This window comes from Pongo abelii, chromosome 7, assembly GCF_028885655.2.
Source record: "Pongo abelii isolate AG06213 chromosome 7, NHGRI_mPonAbe1-v2.0_pri, whole genome shotgun sequence".
NCBI lineage: Eukaryota > Metazoa > Chordata > Mammalia > Primates > Hominidae > Pongo > Pongo abelii.
This window is the reverse complement of record NC_071992.2, coordinates 31,177,700-31,205,253: the sequence shown is the minus strand read 5'-3', so window position 1 is coordinate 31,205,253 and position 27,554 is coordinate 31,177,700. Positions and strand designations below refer to the sequence as shown.

At 49.5% G+C, this 27,554-nt stretch overlaps 1 protein-coding gene and 1 long non-coding RNA gene across 2 annotated transcripts; one reads left to right on the top strand and one right to left on the bottom strand.

Annotated features, from left to right (window-relative positions):
• Positions 1-9,928, bottom strand: LOC129060936 (uncharacterized). Its single transcript, XR_008527843.2, has 3 exons — positions 7,022-9,928; positions 3,802-4,292; positions 1-2,591 (listed from the first exon to the last, which is right to left on the bottom strand). It is a non-coding gene; the product is annotated as an uncharacterized LOC129060936 (long non-coding RNA).
• On the top strand, positions 9,887-27,554 carry DUSP4 (dual specificity phosphatase 4). Its single transcript, XM_002818962.6, has 4 exons — positions 9,887-10,861; positions 20,490-20,635; positions 22,231-22,450; positions 23,324-27,554. The coding sequence occupies exons 1-4, from the start codon at positions 10,429-10,431 to the stop codon at positions 23,707-23,709; spliced, it is 1,185 nt and encodes a 394-aa protein (XP_002819008.2). The 5' UTR covers positions 9,887-10,428; the 3' UTR covers positions 23,710-27,554.

Genomic DNA, 27,554 nt, shown 5'->3' with positions numbered 1-27,554 from the left:
ATGTGTGAACTTGGAAACATTATGCCAAGTATTGAAATAAGCCAGACACAAAAAGACAAATCCTGTATGATTTTACTTATACGAGGTATCCAGAATAGGCAAATTCATAGAGACAGAAAGTAGAATCGAGGTTACTAGGGGCTAAGGGGAGGGGAATGAGGAGTTGGTGTTTAATGCACACAGTTTTTAGTCTGGGGTGATGCAAAAGTTCTGAAAATGGACAGTGGTGATGGTTGCACAACATTGTGAATTCGCTTAATGCCACTGAATTATACTCAAACCTCAAAACAGTAAAGTTTATGTTGTGTGTGTTATACCACAATTCTTAAAAAAGAATAAAACAAATAAAAATGTTGCTTACGTTACAGGAAAGGGATCCCAATCCAGACCCCAAGAGAGAGTTCTTGGATGTTGCGCAAGAAAGAATTCAAGGCAAGTCCATAGAGTAAAGTGAAAGCAAATTTATCAAGAAAGTAAAGGAATAAAAGCAAGGCTGATCCATAGGTAGAGCAGCCCTGAGGGCTGCTGGCTGCCCATTTTTATGGTTATTTCTTGATCATATGCTAAACAAGGGGTGGATTATTCATGCCTCCCCTTTTTAGACCGTATAGGTTAACTTCCTAATGTTGCCATGGCATTTGTAAACTGTCATGGCGCTGGTGGGAATGTAGCAGTGAGGAAGACCAGAGGTCACTCTCTTGGCCATCTTGGTTTTGGTGGGTTATAGCCAGCTTCTTTATTGCAACCTGTTTCATCAGCAAGATCTTCATGACCTGTATTTTATGCTGACCTTCTATCTCATCCTGGGACTTAGGATACCTTAACCATCTGGGAATGCAGCCCCGTAGGTCTCAGCCTCATTTTACTCAGCTCTGATTTAAGATGGAGTTGCTCTGGTTCACACGCCTCTGACACTTATAGTCAGAAAAAAGATGAATGGGCCAAGTTACAACATGTGTATTATGCCACCTCTATATGACAGGCACATTATCGCTGAATCAACCATCATTGGTGAAACTACGTTAATCCCATCTGTCCCCACATGAGCTTTGTCTAGAAACACAGAGAAAAGCAATGGCTGTTTAGCAAGCTCTTTATTGGCCAGGCATACTTGCCCCTTCGTCTCTCTGGTAGAGCAAGATCATTTTGGCTTCAGGCAGTTTTCTCTGCAGAGCCTCCTTTTTCCAAAGTAACTACCCCATGAGCTTGGAAGGTCAATGTAGCGGAGAACACCGGTCACATGAACACTGAGTCACTGAGGAACGGGTCGTGTGGTCCTGCCACCTGCTTGCACCTTAAGCTAAGTGGGTGAACCTATCTCACATCTTTCCCCCTGAAAACACTGGATATTTTCAGCTGATTCAATAAAACTTGCGATATGAGTGACTTAACTCGGTCTGAGAGCCTTTCTGTTCCACGACCTCTGGGCTGGCTTGCCCAGTTAGCATAATTGGAGACTACCATTGTATCAAAGAAACTGCTCATACAATGTCAGAGAAAAGACAAGCACTGTGCAGGAAACAGTAAGAAATAGATGTGAAAAGAAGGAAGGGTGAGAGAAAACTAAAAGAGGGAAGGAGCACCTTTCTCTGCTTGGATAAACGGGGATAGCATCAAGTTGAATCAAGGAGACAGGGAGGATGGGAGGTGGAGCAATCGACATGGATGGAAAGCAGCAGAGCTAATCCAGGAGCCTTTCCTGTTCTGTTGACCAACAGGCAAACACCTGGACTAACAGCTGGGCCCACTGAGCAGCCCAGCCTAATGGCACGAAGACCCACCTGCGCGTTTCCGTGCACCTGGAGTTTTGCCAAATGCATCTCCATGGAGAAAACAATGTATAAATCAGAAATGTTGCCCTATTTACACCTCTCAGCTTAAAAAGAAAAAATTGTCTAAGAGAAAGGAATAAGGAATAATAATACATCTTTTGAAAACGTTCCCAATGATGAATCTAGGTGTTAATAACATTCCCGGCTGGGTGTGGTGGCTCTCGCCTGTAATCCCAGTACTTTGGGAGGCCGAGGCGGGCGGATCAGGAGGTCAGGAGATCGAGATCATCCTGGCTAACACGGTGAAAACCTGTCTGTACTAAAAATGCAAAAAGTTACCCGGGCGTGGTGGTGCGCACCTGTAGTCCCAGCTACTTGGAATGCTGAGGCAGGAGAATGGCGTGAACCCGGGAGGCGGAGCTTGCAGTGAATCGAGATCAAGCCACTGCACTCCAGCCTGGGCAACAAAGCAAGACTCGTCTCAAAAAAAAAAAAATAGAATAAAATAATAATAACATTCCCAGTGACAAGATGTGAAAAGCAACGGCTAGAAACGTACCCAAAGTTCCCCAGCTACTTAAACAGTGGCTCTGGCATCAAAACCCACACCTGTCTGGCTACAGAGCCTGTGTCTTTTTTCAGAGCAGCAAATTAAGCCCAGGTCTGCAGAAGATAAAACTCAGTTCAAGGCAGGGGCATCCAGACAGTCCTTGGAAAAGGGATCTTGCGCTTCCGGAAGAGAAGACAGACCTCTTCGCCTGGTTACTTGATGAAGAGTTTTAGGACTGTGCGACAGAGAGGACACACAGCATTGTGAGTCTAGGGGAGGAGATAGAGAAATAGATTAGATTAAAAATGGAGTTGGCGGGGTGCTAATGAGTTAACCTCCAGTAAATGGGCTGAATAGCAGGATGTAATTACCCTCTGCTTAAGGGGGACTCTTGGTGTTTCCCTCAGTGGGTAAACCCTTGAGGACTGTTATGCTAATTCCAACGGAAAAGGTAGAGAGAGACTATAATTCTTTTCTGCAAAAGAAAACAGCACATTTTGCTGTATTCTTTTTGTATTACTGATTCCGGAGAGCCCAAATAATTGTTTTAAAATTAGATTACATAAATGAAATAAGTCAGGCACAGAAAGATAAATACCGCATGTCCTCATTCATATGTGGGAGCTAAAAAAACTTTGAGCTCATGGAAGTAGAGAGTGGAGTTGTGGTTATTAGAGGCTGAGAATGTTATTAGATGAGGGAGAGGAAGATGGGGAGAGGTTGCTTAAAGAATACAAAATTACAGCCAGATAGGATGAGTAAGTTCTTGTGTTCTAAAGCACCGTAGGGTGAATATAGTTAAAAACAATTTATTGTATATTTTGAAACAGCTACAAGAGAGGATTTTGAGTGTTCCCAAGACAAAGAAATGATCAATATTTGAGGTGATGGATATGCTAATTACCCTGATTTGATCATTACACAATGTAGATACATGTATGAAAATATCAGTCTGTATTCCATAAATATGTACAATTATTATGTGTAAACTAAAAACAAAAGGAAAAGAAATTTAAAAATGTAAAAACTGGACTCATAGAAGATTAAAACTCCTCATAGAGGAGAGACGAGCAGCTCCATAGTGCAGGATGACCAAGGCACCCGTGGGTGCTGGGGCAGGTGGGGCTGTAGCTCTGCAGGTGTCATCTCAGAATGGCAAACGGTTGAGAAGTGTGGGGTGAGATAGGCTTCTCCTTTTGTTTCATTCCAGGGCTGGTAATCTGAGCATCCCATCCAGTGGGGAAAGGCTGTTTTCATGCCTTGAATTCAGAAAACCATTATTTCAACTGAAGTGAGTTGATCAATCTCATACAGTATCAAAGGCCTTTTGCTTTTAGCTAAGGTGGAAATTTCTTATTTAGAAATTGTTGGTTGTTGGCCTTTTCCTTCGGTATACCAGAAAAATCAGAAGAACTTTAGGGTTTCTGAAGGACTCCAGGGTTTCTAAAGCCACTGATTAGCTGCAGGAGACCTACTCACCATCCAATCAAGGCTTAAGATGAAAGCTCTGACACCTTTCTTTGCACTGTCCAGCACTTGGTCAGCCATGATGTGCTTACAAGAAGAATTAACTGACCATTAGACAGGGCAGGGAAGACTATCCAGGACCTCTGCAGAATTAATGTGGAGACATCAGTGGACGACGATGGCCTGGGGCTCTGGTAGCAAACAGGTGTCATGACAAAGGTCTTCTATCACTTTGTCTTATTTATTATTTTGTCAGTGAAGACGTAAGTCCCAGATTTTCTCTGATAGACTTGCTTTCAGGTTGTCTTATTGTTTTCAATAAAAGAAGATTTAGTAAACATATAAATAAATGTGTTTTTTATGCTTCCTTCTTGGTAAGAACTTTTATATAAGTAATTTCACAAGTCCAAAAGACATCTTTTCTGACCATGTACTCCAACATTGATTTGGAAAATACATTCACTGTTGAAGCCTTGGAAAGGTGATTTAGACATTTTGTTGTCCTGAAAAAAGTAAATATAAAATGTAAACAATAATTACATTATTTTTCCTTTGTTTTACAGATGGTAAAATCAAAGTACGGAACAACTGACTTGGTTAAGATGGCAATGAAAGAGTCAGGCCCTTACTTAGGTCAGCTACCATCTAGGTCGGTTGCTCGTCCATGGCACAGATTTTCTACAGAGCTTTTGCATCATCTTAACTCCCTTGTAGTTCCACACCAATTGCTCATCTATTTTTAGCAGGCAAACCCACTGGGGAAAAGAGATGCTAACAAATGAAAGGAAAAGAATACAAGGCACAAGGGCAGAATGAATGTCAGAGGTGAGATAGCAGTTTAAAAAGAAAAAAAAAGAACCTACAAGAGAACTCAAGGACATTTCAAGGATAACATTTAAGTAGATGAAATGCACTTTATTCATGATGGCCTTTTCTTCCATTTCCCTAATCCCACAACACGGCTCCATCCCTTTCTCTTCTGAATCTTCCTGGCATGCTGTTTGTTCTCTAATGACACTTTGTTAGATCCTGCTTTCTGGCAATGTACAGTGGCAATCACACCCTGACTAGACCAATGAGACTGTCAGCTTTTTGAAGGCACAGTGTTTTGGACAAATTTGTCCCCCTACTTCCCGCACCTCTTGCCAAGTCTAGCACGTTTGTTGAATGCATAAGAGAATAGGCACAGCTAGAGTGACCCCAAATAACCGAGTTTTGTTTTGTATTGTTTTGTTTATTTGTCTTTTGAGATGGAGTCTCGCTCTCTCGCCCTGTCCAGGCAGGAGAGCAGTGGCCCAATCTTGACTCACTGCAACTTCTGCCTCTCCAGGTCAAGGGATTCTTTTGTCTCAGCCTCACGAGTAGCTGGGACTACAGGCACCCACCACCATGCCTGACTAATTTTTGTATTTTTAATGTTGGTCAGGCTGGTCTCCAACTCCTGACTTCAAGTGATCTGCCAGCCTCCCAAAGTGCTGGGGGATTACAGGCATGAGCCACCATCCATGCCCAGCCTCCGAGTTCATTTTTATCCTGTTTGGAGAAGTGTTTCTTTCCAAAATTTGTTTCCGAAATTTTGAAGACGTTTTATCAAAATGCTTGGGACGTTAGCACGTCACTAAACAAATAAATAAAAACTATGAGCTCTGCTCTCCATGAGTTTATATTCTAAAGCAGGGACAAGGAGGAGCTAGAGATCGTCCTTTATCTTATGGCATTATAGTGTGCTCAGCTCTTCAGAGGGCGAGATGGGAAACCTAGTGAAACTTGGACTTGGAGCTGACAAGTCTTCTTCTGCTCAGAATCATACAGGGTCAGAAACAGACCAGACCTGAGAAACCATCCTGTCCAAACTCTTCATTTTGCAGGTGAAGAAAGTGAGGCCAAAGGAGACTGTCTTGCCCAAGGCCACCAAGCTAGATGGTGGCATAGCCTAGATTGAATAGTTTTAAAATAAAGCAGTAAATAAAGCAATGCATTAAAACCTTTCTGCAGAGACCCTGGGTTAGAAACTTAACCTTTTATTATTTTTTATTTGTATTTATGTATTTATTTTGAGATGGAGTTTTGCTCTTGTCGCCCAGGCTGGAGTGCAGTGGGGTGATCTCAGCTCACTGCAACCTCTGCCTCCCGGGTTCAAGCGATTCTCCTGCCTCAGCCTCCAGTGTAGCTGGGATTACAGGTGCGTGCCCGTTATGCTGGCTAATTTTGTATTTTTATTAGAGACGGGGTTTCACCATATTGACCAGGCTGGTCTTAAACTCCTGACCTCAGGTGATCTGCCCACTTCGGTCTTCCAAAGTGCTGGGATTACTAGCGTGAGCCACCTCGCCTGGCCGATACATAGCCTTTTAAATCATTAATAAGTGCTAGAGTATCAAGCATAGAAAACAAAAAAGATCTGTAACAAAGTCAGGACTTAAAAAAAGAAATCCTCAGGCTATGTCTTTGAGGGTTTTTGGTTAGGTTCAGTGTGAACTTTGAAGACTTTCCTTCACTTTCAGTCCTGACTTGATGGGCAGAGGTACGCAGGGAAGGACAGGCATTTCTCAATTCCATTTCTAAACGTTGCCTAAGAACACGCTGTGTAGACCACAGGCTTCTCTGCTTTCAGGAGCAGGAGAGGGTCTCCCAGTTCTTTTGAGCCTTCCCACTACCAGGGGGCAAGTTCCCTAATTAGTTGATCTAAGAAGCCTAACCAACAAGATCTGTGCAAAATGAATTATTCCTGTTCCAGTTCGGCGTAATAGCAAGGCTCCCTCTTTGCTCAGGAAAGGAAAAGCCACAGGACTTTTCTTTCCATCACCACCTTAATTAATTCATTAATGATTTTTCAGGCAAGTTTTATTCAGGCACTTTGGGACAGAGCAGTGAGTCAGAGGTTGGCATCAAAACTAGAATAGAAGCTTTACTTCTCTCTTGGGATTCTTCTCTGGGCTTTAGATTCCCCAATCATACAACTTCCTAATTGGAAAGAAATGTTCCTAAACAAGAGCAGGCGTTTTGCTGGAGCCTGACAGTGACTAATAAGGTCGGTCTAAGGACTGTCTGATGAAAGAGAAGCTGGATTTACTTGTCACAGTGAATTTTTAAAAGTTCTTTCACCCCGAGGTTTACTGCTGAATATAAATAAAAGACCTCTCCTTGGGCAATCCCATCCCAATTCCTACAAATATGCCTTAGTTAATTAAATTAATTTTGAAATGACATTCCATGTCTTGCTCCAAATTACCTTTGTTTTCTCCAAGATCTGCTTATTGACAAGCTGTTTCACAAGGTCCCTGTTTAAACTGGTTGTTTTGTCCACAGACTGCAGACGAATTGGAGACAGGTTTTATCATTATCTCTATAGCCGGCATGGAGTAGCCCTCGCGTTGTACTCATTTAACTGTGGACCAATGGCTCACAAACATACAATTAAAAAATATATATCTAGGATATTTACACAGTATCCCGATAAATACAATATGGTAATTTAAATCTCCTTTGCTGAAATTCACACAACTGAAGGCCAATTCCTGAGTTGGCAATGGGGTGTGGATTTTAAAAATTAGTCTTTTTTAAAAATCAGGCCTTCGCTTTCGCAATTCAAGTGGCTCTCGGCTTAAACACATTAAGTCCCAAGCTGTGACTCCCTTCCAGGGAACAGCCGCGTAGGCGCGGGCACGCACACGTGGACACACACACTCACACGCGCCCTCCCACACCCCTTTCCGTGTGAATCGCCTGCGGGATTTAGGGCTTCTCCACCAGCGATTACTGTCAGGTGCAGAAAGCAAGCCTCTTTGTTCTATGGGCATTTTCCTCCCCCTGGATTTGACTGTTATTTACTGGCCACGTGAGCGCCAGGCGCGGGTCCGGCGGAGGAGGCGACCCCAGAGCAGGGGAGACAAAGGCTGGCCCAGAGCGCGACCCGTGCGCCCCAGGGACGTCTCCCCAGCTCCTGCGACACGCGTGAAATTGGCCCGGACCTGCCTCCTGAGACGGTTTTTCCAGAAATGTCTTATTAAATCCTTTGTAAAGGAATCGGTGTTTACTTGCGCCGGGAGAGCTCCGGCCCTGGGTCCCGGCAGGCGGCGGATTTCTGAGCTGCTGGAGAGCAACCCGGGAAAGCAAAATCAGCCTTGGACTGTCGGGGCCCCTGGGGCTCCTTGCTCCTTATCGAAAGCGAGTTATTAGATAGACCCCCACAGTCCCATTCAGCAGAATAGGAAACTGGACTCAGACACCTTTTGCCCTCCCCAGAGGGAGGCCACGCAGTGCGGCTTTGACCACTGATCTCCCACCCGGAGTGCCCGACGCCCAGGGTCCTGCCACCGGGCAGCCTCGGTCAGTCAACAGTTGTGGCCCCTTCCAGGGCCTGGACTAGAGTGAGCACAAGCCTTGAGCGCAACATTTAAGAAGGGCGCCGAAAAGTCAATAATCAAAAGAAATATCTTGATGCAATGCCTCTTTAAAAGAAAAAAAAGATGCAAAAAATCCATGATGAATAAAATACTAAATTTTAAAAAGAGAAAGGATCCGTGCAGTGCCATCGTAAGCCATTTTGGAGCCCGGAGCAAAAGGAAATATCACCTTGCCCAAGCGGTGCCCCTCACAGCCCATCCGAGTAGGGTCCGGGGGTCGAGGCATTCGGGGCGCAGTGGGGGACGAGGACAGTCGAAGGTATCGGAAGTGGAGGCTCCGCCGAGCTCCGGTCGGGGAGTGCAGGAATGGCCCCCGGGACCGGAGGTGAGAGCTCGGGAGAGCCGCTCCGCCCGGAACAAAGGCATGGGGAGAGGGCGAGCTGGGGCCGGAGAGACCCGGCGGGTTCCGCTGCCCTCGCTGCCTGGGTCGGGCTTCCACGCGCGCCCTGGAATGGAATACGCTACTCTGCAGCCTCCGAAACTGCGAGCGAGTCCTGTAACTCCCTTGCTCTGTGATTAATTCTCACTAACAAGACTTGGCAAGATGTCGGGCGAATGATTTTTGGCTTCTGCACGGTCCCCACCGCGTGCGTGCACAAACCCCCAGCCAAAAGCCGCCTCTGGGAAATTAAATGCAAAAGAGAAATGGGGATGGGGAGGGCTGCTACGTGACCAGGAAAAAGGGATGCCCAGAAACCTGAATCGGACCCAGAGCTGCTGAAGTCCTTTCAAAAGGTCATTCTTTGCCGGTACATTATCCAGGGTCCAGCTCCGCAACAAACGTGGACCCTGTCATTTCTTGAAAGGATAATTCACAACTATGCAAGATAGGGTGAAGACGTTTCCCAAACCCGAAAACCTTGTTTTTCCCCCGACCAGGGTTAAATAAACATCTTTTAGGAAGCGTGGACAGGAGTGCAGCCTGCTCTCCTCCCTCGGAACACCATTTCGGCAATTAATGCCTCCCTTTGGGTCGTAAAGCAACAAACCCCACACCTCACTCGGATCCTGGGCTTCGGGCGGGAGGACTTTCTCTTTCATCTTCCAAGCAGGGGGTTGCCCACGTTCCTGGGGAAGCTATAAAATTGATTTAATGGCTTTAGCTGAAAATCGATCACGCTAATGCATACGCTAACGTCTCAGGAATCGCATATTCAGAAAGGACTGGCCGAGCCGAAAGCGCACAAGGAGTCTGGGGCTAGGAGGTGTCAGGCCCCGCTAGGTGGGCAGCGGCGCTCCGGTCCCCTCTCCACTTGGGTAACCGGGAAAAACCTACGGGGCTGTCACGCGGGGAAGCGCGAAGGTGCCAAGGGATGAAAGCTCAAACCCGAGCCCTGGCCTCCTCAGCCGGCTATCTCCTTTGGCGCCGCCAGCCTAGCGGCGGGGTGCAGCGGCGGCACAGGTGCCGGTGTCGGGCTGGAGGCGCGGCGCAAGCTGGGCCCGCGGGCAGACGGCGAAAGGCGCCGCGCGCTCCATTCACAAAGTCCGGGCGCTGCCCGCCGCTGGCGGTGGGTCGGAGGCCGCCTCCCTCTTCCTCTCGGCCTCGGTTTTATGAATGGGCCTGATGGCGAGCACCCGGCGCCCTGTTTACTCCGCTCTTTGTGACGTCGAGTTCCCGTGACCGGGAGCCAGCGGCCGCGCTCCATTCAGCTCCGGGGAGGGTGTGGGAGGAGGGGCCCGGAGGGGGCGGGGAGTCAGCGCGGGGGGCGGGGGACGGCGCGGAGCCCGGAATGGAACGGGGCGGGGCCTGGCGGGGTAGTACCTAGCGCCCCCTCCCCCGGGAGCGCGGAGGAGCATTAATAAATCTCTAAGCCGAGGAGCAAACTCTGGCTGGGGCAGTGCGCTGAGCGCCGGGGGAGCGTCGAGAGCGGCAGCGCCGGCGGCAGTGGCTACACGGGCCGCGCGACCGGCAAAAATACACTGGAGGCCGCCGCCGAAAAGAGTCCGCGGTCCTCTCTCGTAAACACACTCTTCTCCACCGGCGCCTCCCCCTCCGTTCTGCGCGCCGCCCGGCTGGGCGCCCGAGGCCGCTCCGACTGCTATGTGACCGCGAGGCTGCGGGAGGAAGGGGACAGGGGAGAAGAGGCTCGCCCTCGGAAGCCCTTGAGGACCAAGTTTGCGGCCACTTCTGCAGGCGTCCCTTCTTAGCTCTCGCCCGCCCCTTTCTGCAGCCTAGGCGGCCCGGGTGCCCTTCTCTTCCTCGCGCGCCCAGCCGCCTCGGTTCCCGGCGACCATGGTGACGATGGAGGAGCTGCGGGAGATGGACTGCAGTGTGCTCAAAAGGCTGATGAACCGGGACGAGAACGGCAGCGGCGCGGGCGGCAGCGGCAGCCACGGCACCCTGGGGCTGCCGAGCGGCGGCAAGTGCCTGCTGCTGGACTGCAGACCGTTCCTGGCGCACAGCGCGGGCTACATCCGAGGCTCGGTCAACGTGCGCTGCAACACCATCGTGCGGCGGCGGGCTAAGGGCTCCGTGAGCCTGGAGCAGATCCTGCCCGCCGAGGAGGAGGTACGCGCCCGCTTGCGCTCCGGCCTCTACTCGGCGGTCATCGTCTACGACGAGCGCAGCCCGCGCGCCGAGAGCCTCCGCGAGGACAGCACCGTGTCGCTGGTGGTGCAGGCGCTGCGCCGCAACGCCGAGCGCACCGACATCTGCCTGCTCAAAGGTAAACGAGGGCTCCGGGCGCTAGCTGGAGAGGAGGAGATGGCACGGGAAGGAGTCTCCGGCGTGATTCGTGGTTGCGGGGATCCCCGCGCGCCCCTGTGTGTGTGTTGGTGTGTACGGGTTTGCAAGGTTTCTGTGCAAGTGCGAGGTTCAAGTCCTCAGGGACAGTGCAGACGGGTTCCTCCGGTCACCTGCAATTCCGCACCGTCCTAGCGAGGCCCCGTTTATTGACACTAACGGTCCTAGCCTGGAGGATGAAGCGACTCCTCTGCACGGTCCATCTTGAGTCCCGGGAACAGTTTCCAAGTACCACGGGGCGCGTGGGGACAAGATAGGCCTGTTGGTTTGGCGTGCTGGGGCCCTGCACTGAGCCCGACCGGGAGAATCGCAGAGGTGGAGAAAAGGGTGAAGAGGGGTGGGTGCCGAGGTACAATTGGCCCTGCCAGTTTCACCGAAAACAAGACCCTGGCAAATGCAGAAAGGGAGATTGGGTTGCACACACAGTGTAGAGCGATCTGTGTCTGCGTCCCCGCTACCCAACTCCGAGCTCAGCTTGGAAGGTGGCCAATCCCCGTCCCGGGCTAGATCCAGGCTGTGGGAGCGGGAGACTGAAGGACTGGGTATCTTGGGGACGCCGGGCGGAACCGGTCCTCTAGCTCCTGCAAATCCGGGCAGCGGAGAATGACCACCTTTTGTTCAGCCCGGATTTTCGTCTATCTGATGGCGGCGCGTGCCGGATTTTAGCGAGCCCTGGCGAAACTCTAGGCGGCGGGGCTGTCTTGTCACATTTGGTAGTCGGAAATCCTGGAAAAATCGCGTGCTGTCCGAGTCCCTGGAGGGACCGGGCGCCCGCCACACCTGCAGGGCCGGGTGGGTCCGCGGCCCTGGGGCTGGGGAGTGGGCAGGGCGCGTGGGGTCCGGGCGCCCCCTGCCGCGCTGCGCCCCCGCCTCCCGCCGCCGCATTCCGCGCATTCTTTCGCGCGGGTAGGGTCTGCGCTTCTGAGCCCGGGAGGCAATTCAGACCCCCCCACACAGCCATCAAAGAGCCGCTCCTCCCCCCGCAGGCGCCTTCGCCGCCTCCCTCCCTTCCTTTCCTTTCCGCTCCTCTTCCGACCTGTCCACCAGGGAGGAAGGGAGCTGGAAAGGGGGCGGAAACGTCTCCCCTCCAAAAAGCACAACAAAACTGCTCAGTGCGGAGGAGCCGGGTTCGCCCCTGCCGAACAGCGGGGGGCTTTGTTCTCCGCAGTTGTTTCCTGCCCATTTGACCTGTCAGCTGCTGGGGAAACGCTGCTGTTGACCTTTGGTTGAACTGCTAAGGCGATTTTGCTGATTTTTCTTTCTTTTTCCGCGAGGGCTGTCTTTTGCTTCTCCAAATGAGCCCAGTCCCCCTCCCTTCTCCCCAAAGCGCTCCAAGAGAAAGTGCCAGGAAGGGGCTTGTCCCGGAAGGCCTGGCCGCTGAGCGGGGCCAGGTCCTGGTTAGGCCACCAGGGTGGGCGTCCGCGCTATTGTTTGAGCTTGTCGGCGCTGGTGGGAGAGATGAGGGCAATTCCTCTGGGACGCAAGTCCTCTCGAATAGCCGGGGTTGGCCGGGATGTTCCCCGCACGGCGCTGCCCTCGAGTCCCCCCGATGGAGAGCGCGGGCGCGCCTTCCTTCGCTGGCCTCCAAACCCGGGACCCGCGAGAACACAGCAGGGCTGGGACTGGGCTCCAGCCCCACGTGGAGTCTGGATTTGTTTTGTTGTGTTTTGTTTTCCTTCCTGGAAGAAATCCCGAGGGGACCGCCCTAGAGCGGCCGCTCCGGGACCTTGGCCCTTGGGCTTCCGGGGGTGCAGCCACTTAGGCCCCGCTCCCGGGGACAGAGGGATTATTTTTTAAGGTTTATCCCCAGGGCGCGCGGCATTTCCTTGTCCCTCGTGAATCCCGTTGAGAGTCCTCCCTCCCTAACCTCCTCCATTTCCCCAGCCAGACCGATTCGAGAGCCCTGGAGATTCTGGGCAAGGTTAATGACTGGGTAGTACTAACCTCTAGGTAAAATGACAGCCCTCTGTGGGTGGAGAGGTGCCTGGCCAACGGAAGAGAAGTACTTTAAGGGCTATTTCCTCCTGAAGCCTGCACTGCCTCTCGTAGTCGGCCCCGAGGCGGGCGAGGCGGGCAGGGAGGATCATCTTCTGCATCTCAGAGTGGACATCCTTGCAGATGGAGGTGTGCAGGCCTGGGCCACAGATTTAGCTTCGGTCTCTTCTGGAATAGCCCCTCCTAGCCAGAAGTTCAGCTTCTGCTTCCAAAGGGAGCCTGCCCTTGGAAGCAAGGACCTAAAATTGAGAGGTGGGGGAATCTTCCAGCCTGCTCTGTTGTGGTGGTGAACATCTTTGAGGTTAACTGGGCCCTTTTTTGTTTAGCTTAGCTGATTTTGACATATGTGTTCAGCAGAGGCCATCTTTAACCCAGTTCCTCTTCTTCCTCTTTGCCCTCTAATGGAAAGGCATCCCTAGAGAGGTCAGAAGGAAAAAGTCAGTATCTGCTCCCACAGCTTTGCGGGAAGGGGCTGGGGAAGGAAATCAGGGTGTCTCCCAGGTCTCCCGATACACCTCCCTTCCGTGCCTGGAAGCCAGTGCAGTGGAGCAAATGTGGTTTCCCGGGAGGGGGCTCTGGGGCAGAGACCTAAAGGGGAATTTTGAAAAGCAAAGGAAGAAAAAGCCCTGTAGATTATCTTTAGTAAATGCCTGAATTGGTGAAGGGTTGGAGAATTTGTTTCCTACTGGAGTAATTCATTTTATTTTCCAGCGAGGGAATGTATGTATGTCTCATTTCAGGTGTGCCTGGGCATGTCTGTAAAGCAGGACAGGAAGCCAGTAGAAGGCCTGATGGTTGGTGTCTGCCATTCTTGGAGGGGTTAGGAGAAGCAGTAAAAGCAACAGAGTATTTTCAGAAGTGATAGTAGCATTTCCCGCCAAAGCTATCTAATTCTCTTAACTGCATTTTAAAATTCAGTTTTTCTATTTCTGCCACGTTGAAGGGTTACTTCAACCACGTTGAACTGGTTACTCCATGCAGGTGGCAGGAGGTAAACTTCACTTAATATCAATAAAGTACAACCTAGCCTTTACATTTCCTCAGATTACCCGACTTTTGCTAAAAGCAATAAAGAAAAATCTAATGTTTTCTATCTTTTCTAGTAAAGGATTTCCAGTGGGGTAATTTTTTTAAAACTCATTTAATTTAAAATCCTGTAAGGCGTTTTTAGGGTCAGTTTGGAAATTTTAGTTTTTCAGATTTTATCACAATACACTTCTTGAAATCTCTTTCTCTCTCATTCATAAATCCTTGGATTAGAGTTTGAGACTCCCCTGGTCATTAGAGAAAGACAAAAAGAGCTTTTTCTTACCCTATTCTTTGCCTTTAATAACCCCAAATAACAAAATATTCTGTTACGCAAAAAGATTTCAGGTATAAAAACATTACCTTCCTTTCCACCTACCTAAAACTTCCCTCAGCCTTTGTCAGTTCTAATTTAAAAGCTGTCCTGGAGCTGTTCGAGAAATGGGGAAGATCATCTAGCTATTCCAGTTTCTCCTTCCACTCACCCTATAGTACCCAATAGGATCCAATAGCCCAGGGCCTGACCATACAGCCTGTGATATTACCCTTTCTGTAGAAAACAGTCACTAAGGCCACTGATGAATGTGGGGGAAGAGGGACACAATTAACAGCTCTGGAAACTCTGGTGACATTTTTGTTTTTTCTCTCTCTAGCCCCACCATTGCTATCTCTGTCTTCAGTTCCCCAGGAGGGCAATGGCATCAAACAGCACAGCTCTGGGGGATGTCAATATTGCATACCTTTTCTACTTAAAGGGAAATGACTAGCTTTTCTGCTTGCAAATATAATAGCCTTTCTGCTTGCAGATACGGTAGTTTCTGCTTACAAATGTAATACAATGCCCATGACAGCCAAGGATTGGAAACGTAAGTGCTAGGTCTTACAGGTGATTTTTTACAATGAAGCAAACTCACTATGTTAGGCATCATTTACATTGGATGTCTCCAACTAACAAAAGTAACTAAAGACAGATGTAGGTGTAAATTGAGAGTGAAATTTGACCCTTTAGACCGTCACAACTTCCTTGGGCTTATCCTGGGTGCTTATAGGAGAGGTGGGCTCCACCCACAAAAATGGACTGCTCAGAAAAATGAGGGAGAGAGAAAGGGTGGCCACTTTACCGAGCCAAGAAATTCCTTGAAAAAAAATCAGAACATCGGAAACCAGATAGCTGATTTCCTTACCGGGAGGCAGTTCCCGGCTAACAAAGAGAAAGCACGACGGGAAGAAAAGTTCACTCCAACAGAAGCCAGTTTGCTGAACATAGCAGATCGCCCAGGAGGACTGGGAGAGACTGCAAACCAGTTCGAGCCCCCAGCATGGCGTTAGGTGTCAGCCAGCTGCCAGGAAGGTCCAGGTGTCTGTGTTCCGAGTCTCAAGGTGAGAAGTTCACTTAGTTGGATTTTAAATACAGCTCAGCATTTACATAGGTGCTTACGAAGTCAGCAGTCACATAAAGTAGAGTTCCCAAAGGCAAATGGCCTTCAAACAACCCCAGACTTTCTTGCAAGAGCATGACTTTTCTGGCAAGAGCAAGGCCATGAGCCCTGCCTGGGATCTGGCACTCTTCTGAGTGTTGGGGGCGTAATGGGGAAAAAGTGGCAGCCACATTAAGATCCATGACCAAGGCCGGGCATGGTGGCTCACACCTGCAATCCTAGCACTTGGAGAGACTGAGGCAGGCAGATCACTTGAGGCCAGGACAACATGGCAAACTTGGTCTCTACAAAAAATACAAAAATTAGCTGGGCGAGGTGGCATGTGCCTGTAGTCTCAGCTACTCAGGAGGCTGAAGCAAGGAGATTGCTTGAGCCCAGGGAAGTCAAGGATACAGTGAGCCATGATCGTGCCACTGCACTGCAGCCTGGGCGAGAGAGTGAGAGTGACAGACCCTGTCTGGGGGGAAAAAAAATATCCATGACTATAGTCACCACCAAAGGACAGTCTTCCCCATCACAAATCCCATTAACAGTCATATTATGGTGATATTATCAGCGCTACATCAATCTGCCCTTTGTAAAGTACTTTTACATACATTATCTCCTACTCCTGCAAGGGATGGGGGAGTGCGGTAGAGAGCTTCTGATGAGGGGTCCTCATTTCCACTAAACTTTGAAAATTGCCTCCCTGTATGAGGATGTGAGAAGGAGGAGGCACGGTGGAGTTGAACTGTAGATGGAGTTGTAGATGGAGTTATTCTTCAAGTAAGTCTGATGAAAATCACACTCCTTTTTTTCTTCCAGACTTTCAAATTGTAAAATAAAGGTGATAAAATGAGAGATTTAGGAATAGAAAATATATTCTTAAATAAGGACATGGGAAAAACAGGTTGAAATTAGTAAGAAACCTCTTATGGAATTACATTCAGTAGGACACAGACACGTTCAATACATTCATTTCATACATTCAAAGGGCATAGGAAAAACAGAATTCATTCATTCAGAATGGCACATTTGATAATGAAATTATTCAGGAGATAGAAGTGCAGATTTTAGGCACCTGCTGCTTCAGAGCTGGCAAAACTGACCCGCAAATAAGTAGATCCTGGATATTTAGAAGCAGAGGATACTGGAACTTAAAGATCATTATAATCAGAAATTCTTACATTTTGAGAGTGGGAAAAACCAGAGTTGAGGAGGGAACATGCTTGTCCAAGTTCCACAAGTCGAGTTGGACTTACACCTGGATCTGTCTCCACTTCTCCTTGCACACCTGCTAGGGGCACGGGAAGGAGCCTAGCCCCTTTGTAGACAATGAGAATAAGCCTTCCCTTTCATGATTTTTTGGGATAAAACTAGGTTATCTAAATCTAGCTCTTAAAAGGGCTGTGGCTATGGTACTTGCATGGATTTGGGGATGGGTAGGAGGGACAGAGTGGAAGTCGCCTTAGAATAATCTTTTTTAACCCCACCCACAGTAAGAAACACATTTTAATTTATATCGTGACCCAGGAGAGGGATACATGCACATCTGAAGAAAAGTTCCATGAAATGATATCCTCTTTAAGGGCAATGCATCCTCCTAATTCCTATTCTATTGTATTCCATTTTAAAAATGTGGGTCATGACTCTTTAATGACAGCCTGGATTAGGAAACCAATGGATAGAAGCAGAGTTTGGTGAAATATCAGCAGTGCCCTATTTGGATCAGTTCTGTTTTTGCATGAAAAGTCTGTCTTCACTTGATGAAACCTGCAGGCAGTGCCCCCTGGAGAAGGGCCCACCAGGAAGGGGTGGAAGGCAGAGGTGGCATAGATTGACACCCAGAGATGACTTACTGGGGCACGGCCCTGTGGGGGATGGATTTGAGCAGCTTCTTCCACCGATGGATAAATGGTAACTTGCATGCATCCTCCCGCATCACCTTCACTGTGTCCTCTGGGCTCCACCAGCCCAGAACATATTGTTCTCACCCATGAGTGCTGGCCTGAGTGCAGCCCAGGGCCCACCAGAAGGAACTCCCTTTAGTGTAGCATCTTGTGAAACCAGCCACAGACCCCCCAAAAGCTGGCCACCACTGTCAGGGACGAGAACCTTCCAGTGTTCCTGCCCCTTGAGCGAATTTGCTTCTTCACCTTGTTCCTTTTTTTTTTTTTTTTTTTTTTTTTTGAGATGGAGTCTCGCTCTGTCGCCCAGGCTGGAGTGCAGTGGCGCGATCTCAGCTCACTGCAACCTCCACCTCCCAGGTTCACGCCATTCTCCTGCCTCAGCCTCCCGAGTAGCTAGGACTACAGACACCTGCCACCACGCCCAGCTAATTTTTTGTATTTTTAGTAGAGACAGGATTTCACCGTGTTAGCCAGGATGGTCTCGATCTCCTGACCTCGTGATCCACCTGCCTCGGCCTCCCAAAGTGCTGGGATTACAAGCGTGAGCCACTGCGCCCGGCCCACCTTGTTCATTTTTGCTTGTTCTTTAAAACTCCCTCAGAGGGAATGACTTTTCCGTAATCATTTTTCTGCTGCCTTCTAATGGTGCCTTTTCCAGACAGTTGCGATGAGCCTGGGGGAGATGACAAACGGCCCCTTCAGGCCACATCTAGCCTGTTCCCCACCAAATGGGTCACTTGGGCCCTCCTTACCCCCCACACCACTCCGTGGCCAGCAGTCGGTGCCAGGTCCCTGACAAGGGTTCTGCTGAGTGGCAGCCATGGCCATGCTTGGGAGAGAAGATGGAGGTCTGGAGGTCTCCGGAAACCAAGAGACAGGTTTCTGGGAGAGCAGGCTGTCAAATGCCCAGTACCTTACCAGCATCACCCTGTCCCCGGTTCCTCTTTGGCCTTTGAGGATCTCTTCTGAGGGCACCCGAGGGCACCCCTCCATGTAGGCACCGAGAAGGGAAAACTTTGTGATCTGTCTCCCTGATGCCAGGCGCAGAGCCTGGCTGTTGGAACCAGTCCTCAAAGGCCTCTGTGCAGGGGACTTTCATCACTTACAGACGAGGAGAAGGCTCCGAGAGGTTCAGGAGGCCCGGGCTGTACAGGTGATACATGCTCAGGGTGGGGTGCAACCTCATGGCAGAGCCTATCCCCTTCCCGGAACTTCACTCCAGTGCCCTGTTCCATACCCTCAGCAATGGAGACAACATCCTCTCAGCTGCTCTGGGCTCTTCCTGCTTCTCCAGCCCCGAGGGACACTCTGCTCTGTGACCGTGGGGCCTGCCCTGGCACTCCTGGGCCACCCAACCATTCACTTTTGAGTGCAGTCGACGGCTTGTCTGTTTTGGTGGTGAGTTTTTGCAGGACACCACATGTGTCTAACATGTCGTTTTAAAATGTGTTTTAATAGCTCAAATTATGTAATAGACAAAAGGATCATGTAGCTAGAATTTTTGCAAATCCTAGAGAAGTATATAGAGTAACAAGTGATGGCTTGGGATACAAGTGCTCAACCACTGTTAATGAATGAGTTTCCCTTCCACTTTCTCCAAAAGGGAGCATGGACTGAAGTTTCCCATCACAGAAGCCCCTGAAGGACTTCAGCTGCAGACAGATATTTCCTTCTTCTTCCCCCATCCTCTAATTACTGCATTTTGGGCAGCAGTGGTGGCAACCGAATAAGGAAAGGGGTTTATGATGGGAGGGAGGGGGTGCTTCTGTGATGAGGTGGCTGCCGAGGCCACCAGCATGACCGAGGCTGACGGTACCGGCCCCACCAGCAGGTTTTCCATCCAGGGAGGCTGGTCACTGTGACTCAGCAGGAACAAGGGCCTGTGACCAGAGAGAGATCCATTTATATCCTGAGGGAGGGAGAGGAGGGGAATAGAGAAGTCTCCGGTCAGAGAGGAAAAAATGTACGCCCTGTTTCTATAAGCCTTATGATGTGGTAGAGAACCGTTTCCTTCCTCTCAGTAGGAAGCAGTCTTTACGGTTGGGATTTGGGGCAAGTGACTGACTCACCGTCACATGTCTGCACATTGGAAAATTTCTATGAATGGCCCTAGGGCACAGAGGTCCTATGTCACTGTCATGAAGACCACAAAGGTAGCGACATCCAGGACTGTCGGCCAAATTGTCATTGAAGTCAGTTGAATGGGTCTGTTGGAATGGTGGTTCTCCAACGCACAGGCCCTACTGAATCAATTGAATCCATTTCTGGCCCTACAGAAACTGCAAAATAAAAATAAAAGCAGGGCCATACATTGATAGTACTGTGGATTGGAAGTTGGCCTCAAAAGGAAGTCCCAGAGGTCACAAGAAAGCCAGAGATAGGGCTTGAAATGTTGTCTTTTTGGATGGCCTCCCTGTGGCGTCTCCCTGTATCCCGCCTGCCTCCTCCCTTCCTGAATAGGAGCACTCACCCTATCCCAGCTCAGCTGGCCATTTATCATCTTCTTTTTTTATTTAAAAGATCTCCCTTCTCTGGAAGATGATCCCACAGATAACCATTCCAGGGCTTACCCACTCTCAGGTCAGGAAATACTCCCTTGCCCCAAACCTGCACATAGCATGAGGGGTTTATTTAGATTTAAGCCCGTTTTCCTCTTGTTCTGGCCTCTTGGTGACGGAACGGCTGTTCATGAGGATGTGCAATGGACATCTGTTCCATTGCTGAGATCCAGAAGAGTTTGTACCAGGGTCATTTTTTTCCTTCTTTCTCACATTGGAGAACCTCCCCCGAGGAAGGGCTGGAATCAGGGGTGGCAGGTGTCTCTACAGGTACTTAGTGTCCTTGGAAGCCCAGCGTGACCTTTCCTTCTCTATTTTGTCATTGTCCTGAGGAGCTACTCCACAGAGTCCCTTCTGCACATCCCCCTGCACGTGTTCCTTTGTATGTCTACCTCTCTAACCCAAGTCTTGTCCATAAAGCTTATCCTTCCAGCTTTACTGCAGTCCTGGCGAGTGTGTCCTCTGCATCGCTGGAAACCGCTCCATGGCCATTCTCTAGGTCCACAGCGCCACCTAGTGGCCAATATGGAGCACGCCAGCCCCTGCCTTCCTAGCAGCCCGCCTGAGTCTGTACGAGTCGAGTTCTTTCTGACTTCCTGCAGGCTTAGTGACCCCATTAACCTGAGCCTCTTTCTCCTTTACAGGCGGCTATGAGAGGTTTTCCTCCGAGTACCCAGAATTCTGTTCTAAAACCAAGGCCCTGGCAGCCATCCCACCCCCGGTTCTCCCCAGCGCCACAGAGCCCTTGGACCTGGGCTGCAGCTCCTGTGGGACCCCGCTACACGACCAGGTAGACTCGGGGGGCAGGGCTTGGAAGTGGGACCAGGGACAGCGTAGGGGCCAGTGGATACCTTCTTCTCAGAGTTCTGAAGGTGTTTTTTGTCTTTGCTTTGGAGACAGTCTTGCTCTGTCACCCAGGAGTGCAGTGGTGTGATCATAGCTCATTGCAGCCTCGAACTCCTGGGCTCAAGGGATCCTCCCTGGTAGCTGGGACTACAGGTGGCGCTACCATGCCTGGCTAATTTTAAAAGGTTTTTGGTAGAGATGGGGGGGGGGGGTCTTGCTATGTTGCCCAGGCTGGTCTTGAACTCCTGGCCTCAAGTGATCCTCCTGCTTTGGCCTCCCAAAGTGTTGGGATCACAGGCGTGAGCCACTGCATCCAATCCTGAGATTTTTTTAAGTCTTTGAATGTTATGCCTCAATTTGGGGAGAACGCGGTGAACCCTGAGTATTGGGGTGGGATGTTAGGTAGGGCCTATTTACTCCTTGGAAATCTTCCCCTTCCCTCTCTAAATATCCTCCTAAGAAAAAAGTCTAAAGACATGACTCCCTGGCTTGGCCTCTAACGTGGTGTGCGGACAAGTGAGGAGGCCTCCAGAAGCCCTGGGGGACCTGCTCTCTGGGAAGCTGAGGTCTTTCTCCTTTGAAGTAGCAGGCCATGAAATAACATCTCGGTCCCCGACAGGCAGGCTGCTCCCATGTATCAGCCAAATGAACATAGATGGTCACCCACCCTCCCTCCAAGAAAACCGGCTTGAGCCACTGTGTTTCTTACAAGCCCACCCTCCAGCCCTTTCAGTTAGATGGACTCTGCTGCCCACATCTCATGTGCTAAATTTAAGCCACCGTTGCCTCATTTTACCAAGATCCTTACTCTTGTCCGTGTGGCCATGAGGGCATCACCTTGTTTATTTGTTTATTTTTAGAGACAGAGTCTCACTCTGTTACCCAGGCTTGAGTCCTGTAGCATAATCATAGCTCACTGCAGCTTCAAAGTCCTGGGCTCAAATGATCCTCCCATTTCAGCCTCCCAAGCAACTGGGATTACAGGTGTGCACCATCATGCCAGCTTCATTTTTTGAGAGATGAGGTCTCACTGTGTTGCCCATGCTGGTCTTGGAACTCCTGGCTCACATGATCCTCCCACCTCAGCCTCCTAAAGTGCTGAAATTACAGATGCGAGCCGCCGCACACCTGTTTTTGATATGCCCAGTGAATACATATCAAAACAAATAAGTATCTAAACCCCACAGCAAATGGCTTGATGATTAGCAGATATAAACTCAGTGTCACAGATGGTGCCATAAGGCCGGCATTGTCCTGCTGCTTATTTTGCCATGGGCGAGGTGCAGGAGAGTCCCACAAGACTTTACCTGCTCTGGCCTCTTTGCTCACAAGTAGAGGGCAAAGGCTGGAGAAGTCCCACTGGGCCCATCGCCCCTCCAAGAGTTCCAGGAGGCTACAGGGGGAGCCTGGGAGGGCCAGGCCCAGCAGGCATTCTCCCTGGGCTTGGAAAGAAAAGCTCTTCTCAGACAAGCTTCCACTCCCTGTGCCAAGCACTTTACCCTCATGTCATTCGGGGCCTTTGTTTCCCTTTCTGTGCAGGGGGGTCCTGTGGAGATCCTTCCCTTCCTCTACCTCGGCAGTGCCTACCATGCTGCCCGGAGAGACATGCTGGACGCCCTGGGCATCACGGCTCTGTTGAATGTCTCCTCGGACTGCCCAAACCACTTTGAAGGACACTATCAGTACAAGTGCATCCCAGTGGAAGATAACCACAAGGCCGACATCAGCTCCTGGTTCATGGAAGCCATAGAGTACATCGGTAGGCTGGCCCTGCTCTGGGGTTCCTGGGACTGAGGGCGGGTGGGAAGGATGAGAAAGAACCCCTGTAAGCCTGGGTTGAAGGCGGACATTGGAGGCACTGAATCCAAGGGTCCCCATTCCCCCTCTTCCTCATTGGGAAGGCTTATACATTGGATGTTGGGTTGGGAGGGAGGAGGGAAGATGGACCTACACACAGGCTTAGCTTGCAGAGCCAGTCACCTTCCCCTTGCATGGCTTGGGTGCCTAGATGGTAAGAGTTTTTGGACGGGGAGGAAGACACAGGGAGCATTGAGTCACAATTTTTATTTTATTTCTATTTATTTATTTATTTTGAGACAGAGCCTTGCTCTGTCACCCAGGCTGGAGTGCAGTGGCGCCATCTCAGCTCACTGCAACCTCCGCCTCCGGGGTGCAAGTGATTCTCCTGACTCAGCCTCTGGAGTAGCTGGGACTACAAGTGCACCACCACGCCCAGCTAATTTTTGTATTTTTGTAGAGACAATTTCATCATATTGCCCAGGCTAGTCTTGAACTCCTGAGCTCAAGATATCCACCCTCCTTGGCCTCCCAGAGTGCTGGGATTACAGGCATGAGCCACCACCCTGGACCCCACTGTTTTGTTTCTGCAAATGGAAATCCTTGAACGGATAATGGGATTTAACCAGCTCCAGCCTAGTGATTCAGGAAAATAGACCTCAGAATGGGGGGCATTCTAGAAACCCGCCAACATGGGTTTTCTTCCTCTCCAGTCCTTGGTCTAGCATGGCTAGTCCTTCCTTCAGAGCCCCCCAACCCCAGGGGCTGCCTGGTGCCCCTGGTCGGGGCTGGGATCTGCAGAAACGTGCACTAACCTATTGAACCCTGTCCCCAGATGCCGTGAAGGACTGCCGTGGGCGCGTGCTGGTGCACTGCCAGGCGGGCATCTCGCGCTCGGCCACCATCTGCCTGGCCTACCTGATGATGAAGAAACGGGTGAGGCTGGAGGAGGCCTTCGAGTTCGTTAAGCAGCGCCGCAGCATCATCTCGCCCAACTTCAGCTTCATGGGGCAGCTGCTGCAGTTCGAGTCCCAGGTGCTGGCCACGTCCTGTGCCGCGGAGGCCGCCAGCCCCTCGGGACCCCTGCGGGAGCGGGGCAAGACCCCCGCCACCCCCACCTCGCAGTTTGTCTTCAGCTTTCCGGTCTCCGTGGGCGTGCACTCGGCCCCCAGCAGCCTGCCCTACCTGCACAGCCCCATCACCACCTCTCCTAGCTGTTAGAGCCGCCCTGGGGGCCCCAGAACCAGAGCTGGCTCCCAGCAAGGGTAGGACGGGCCGCGTGCGGGCAGAAAGTTGGGACTGAGCAGCTGGGAGCAGGTGACCGAGCTCCTTCCCCATCATTTCTCCTTGGCCAACGACGAGGCCAGCCAGAATGGCAATAAGGACTCCGAATACATAATAAAAGCAAACAGAACACTCCAACTTAGAGCAATAACGGCTGCCGCAGCAGCCAGGGAAGACCTTGGTTTGGTTTATGTGTCAGTTTCACTTTTCCGATAGAAATTTCTTACCTCATTTTTTTTAAGCAGTAAGGCTTGAAGTGATGAAACCCACAGATCCTAGCAAATGTGCCCAACCAGCTTTACTAAAGGGGGAGGAAGGGAGGGCAAAGGGATAAGAAGACAAGTTTCCCAGAAGTGCCTGGTTCTGTGTACTTGTCCCTTTGTTGTCGTTGTTGTAGTTAAAGGAATTTCGTTTTTTAAAAGAAGTCTTCGAAGGTGTGGTTTTCATTTCTCAGTCACCAACAGGTGAATAATTATGCTTAATAATAAAGTATTTATTAAGACTTTCTTCAGAGTATGTAAGTACAAAAAGCCTAGTGACAGCGGATTTAGAATATATTTATGTTGATGTCAAACAGCTGAGCACCGTAGCATGCAGATGTCAAGGCAGTTAGGAAGTAAATGATGTCTTGTAGGTATGTGCAAGGTAGCATGATGAGCAACTTGCGTTTGTTGCCACTGAGAAGCAGGCGGGGTGGGTGGGAGGAGGAAGAAAGGGAAGGATTAGGTTTGAATTGCCTTTTTTTTAAAAAAAAAAAAAAAAAAAAAAAAGACAGGATCTCACTATGTTGCCCAGGCTCGTCTTAAACTCTTGGGCTCAAGAGATCCTCCCACCTCGGCCTCCTGAGTAGCTGGGACTGCAGGTGTGTGACATCATGACCAATGTGAACTGCTTTTGAAGCTGGTTCATGGGCAGGTAGGCCCCCAAAGCAACTTTACACCACAGTAAGTCAAGCTTTTTTCTCTCCGATGATCACTGGGTGGTTGGAGCATTTTTTGCATAAACCTGCCTAAGACTTGTCTATCGTCTGTGATTAATATGCCATATCACACTAAGGTGCTCCTGGAAAATTGGGTGCAGTTCAAATTTTCCTACAGCAAATCATTTGGCAAGGCCAGCCATTGGGGAAACCAGACAACTAGAGACAACCCTGAAATGAATCCTTTTGTAAATTGAAGCACCATCTTTTCTTTTTTTGCATAAATTGGAGGTTTTAATTTTAGGGCAGTTACCTGAAGTGAAATATACCAACAATTTCTTGTGTTCTTTAAATTCCTAGTTGGGTGAATATTTTTGAAGGTCCTCTTTTGAATAAAGAGGGGAATGGACACCACATTTCAGGTCTTCTTGAAGTGTGGAAGGGCAAGAGAGCATCAGTGGATTGTGGATTGCTTACATCGGATTCCATTGGTATGAATTTCCCAAACTGGAAATCAAAGCGCCAGGGTGGGGTTGGGGCTGACTGCTGGTGAGAGGGCTGGCCGCTGGCTCCCGTGACGTGCGTCATGGGCACGCAGGTGCCATTTTGAATCTATCGTGGGCATGTGGGTGCCATTTTGAATCCTTAGTTGGGCCTTTCTAAATGGAGAATGGCTTTGGAGGGAGACACGTTTTCTGTGGGGAGGGTTTGGGGGGGAGGGAGGAGGGAACAAGCTACATGCTGTTTTGTTTGTAGTATTGTGGAACAGTCTTGTTATGGAGTGCCAGATTAGAGGTTATTGCAAACTTGTCTAGAAGTGAGAGCATGGTTTTTTTTAGCCCTTTGAGAGTCTACATCTAATGAACATTCTTGCTCACCCATAAATAACATCAAGCCTCAATGTCACCGTCACATTGGGATACTCTTTCTCATCTGGCATCCTAGACAGTACCTGGTTGGTTACCTTTCCTTCCATGAACCATGAACCTGTGACGGCATCATTCATCCTGACTTCGCCAAGCTCTGCCTGTGGGTGAGGTCAGAGCTCCCACTGGCAATTTTTAGAAGAGCCAGAGGCTCCCTGCTTCCTCTAGAAATAACAGTTCAGGGTGAAGCATGGAGGGGTTGGGTTCCCAGACAATGGAACCATTTAGAGACAGCACAGTTGGATATTCCCACTTTTTCCTTGATTCCTGGAAGTCCAGTGGGTTCTGCAGCTGAAAAAGCCCTGGGTCCCAGCAGCAGAGAGACAAGACAGAGGGGATGCTTGGGCGGGGAGGGACAGTAACCTGCAGAACAGATTCCATTTTTATAGAACGAGTACACATTTGCCAAAACAGTCCTGCTTTCCCAGACTGGATTCCCACCACAGGGACAGTCAGAACTCAGGACTAGCTCCAGCGACATCTTTCCTCCGAATTCAAGCCTTCTATCACAATGTCAAAACAGCTATTTATAAAGCCATTTTCATTGTATTTGATAACAGCACGAGTCCCAAAACTTTTAGAAATAAAATAGGACATTGGCTTGATTGAAAAGTGAGACTTTTTAAAAATTGTTCTTTCGTCAGAAGCCTTTTGGATGACTTACAATAGCTCTGATGAAGATAACACCCCAGAGTCAGTCCAAAAGGTCAGTGAGTTTCAATAGGCATCCATCCCTCCCATGAAGGGATTCTGGTGATGGGAAGTTTCTGTAATGACAGGAAAGCATTGACCCTCATTGATTGTCAACTTTGCTATTAGCCATGAAAGACAGGATGCTCATTGGGTATTCTGTAGAGTGAGGAATGCTGCCTATTCCCTCCCAGAATGTCTAACCCACGGGTGTGTGTTGAGGAGCCCTTGGGGAAATGGACCAAGTTTTCCCACAGAGCAGTATTAGGCTGAAGAGCAGGTGACTGGTAGGCCCCAACTCCCATCATTCCCTCCCAAGGCCATTTTGTTCAGTTGCTTATCCACGCTGGATTCCAGAGAGTTTTCCAATTTGGGAAGCCATGAGAAAGGTTTTTAAATTTTGGGAAGATGGAGAGAGGGACATAGGATAGTTGACTCCAACATGACAGGAAGAGGCTGGAGACTGGGAATTGGCCACCAACCAAGCCTGTAGTAGTAAAGCCATGGTCCCGCGTTGGAATTACCTGGGGAACTTTTACAATTCTGATACCCAGGCTCTCCTAGACCAGTTCAACCAATTCTAGGTGGGGGACTCTGGCATCAGTGTGTTTCGTAGCTCCCCGGGTGCTTTCCCTGTGCAGCCAAGCTTGGGAAACTGCCATGTTTTCTGGATGTCAAGGCGCTGTTGGAGGCTGGGTGTGACAGCACAGAGCCAGGTTGTCCTGTGGAAACCACAGCCACGGGTTTGCCACTGGCTCAGCATGGCCTCACCGCCAGTCCCAGCCTGGCTGAGGGACAAGATGGTTTCTCTTGGGAGTTCCTGAGTGGAGCACCCTTCCAGGCTTTTTGAAAGCCAGCTGATCTGTGGAGCCTTGTTAAGGGACTCAATACAGTGTTTGGGTATTGATGTTTTTCCTTGAGACTGTCTTGTTCATCAATAAAGATGGAGGATGTCTCCTCTTTGAACCCCACTTCCCCACCAGTACCCTCTCTCCCTTAGAGTTTATGAGTTATTCAAGGAGGAGACTTCTTAAAGACAGCAATGCAATTCTTGTAACTTGTGTAAATAGCCCCATCTTTCAGATTGATATCATTTCTACATTTGATATGCCTGTATTTCTGTAGGATGTATATAGTTTAGGGGATTTTTTTTGTTTGTTTGGTTTTGTTTTTTAGAAGTCAATATGTCTGGTTTTATTTATTGCTTGAAAAAGATCATTTGAAAAAAATAAATACATTTTCAACCA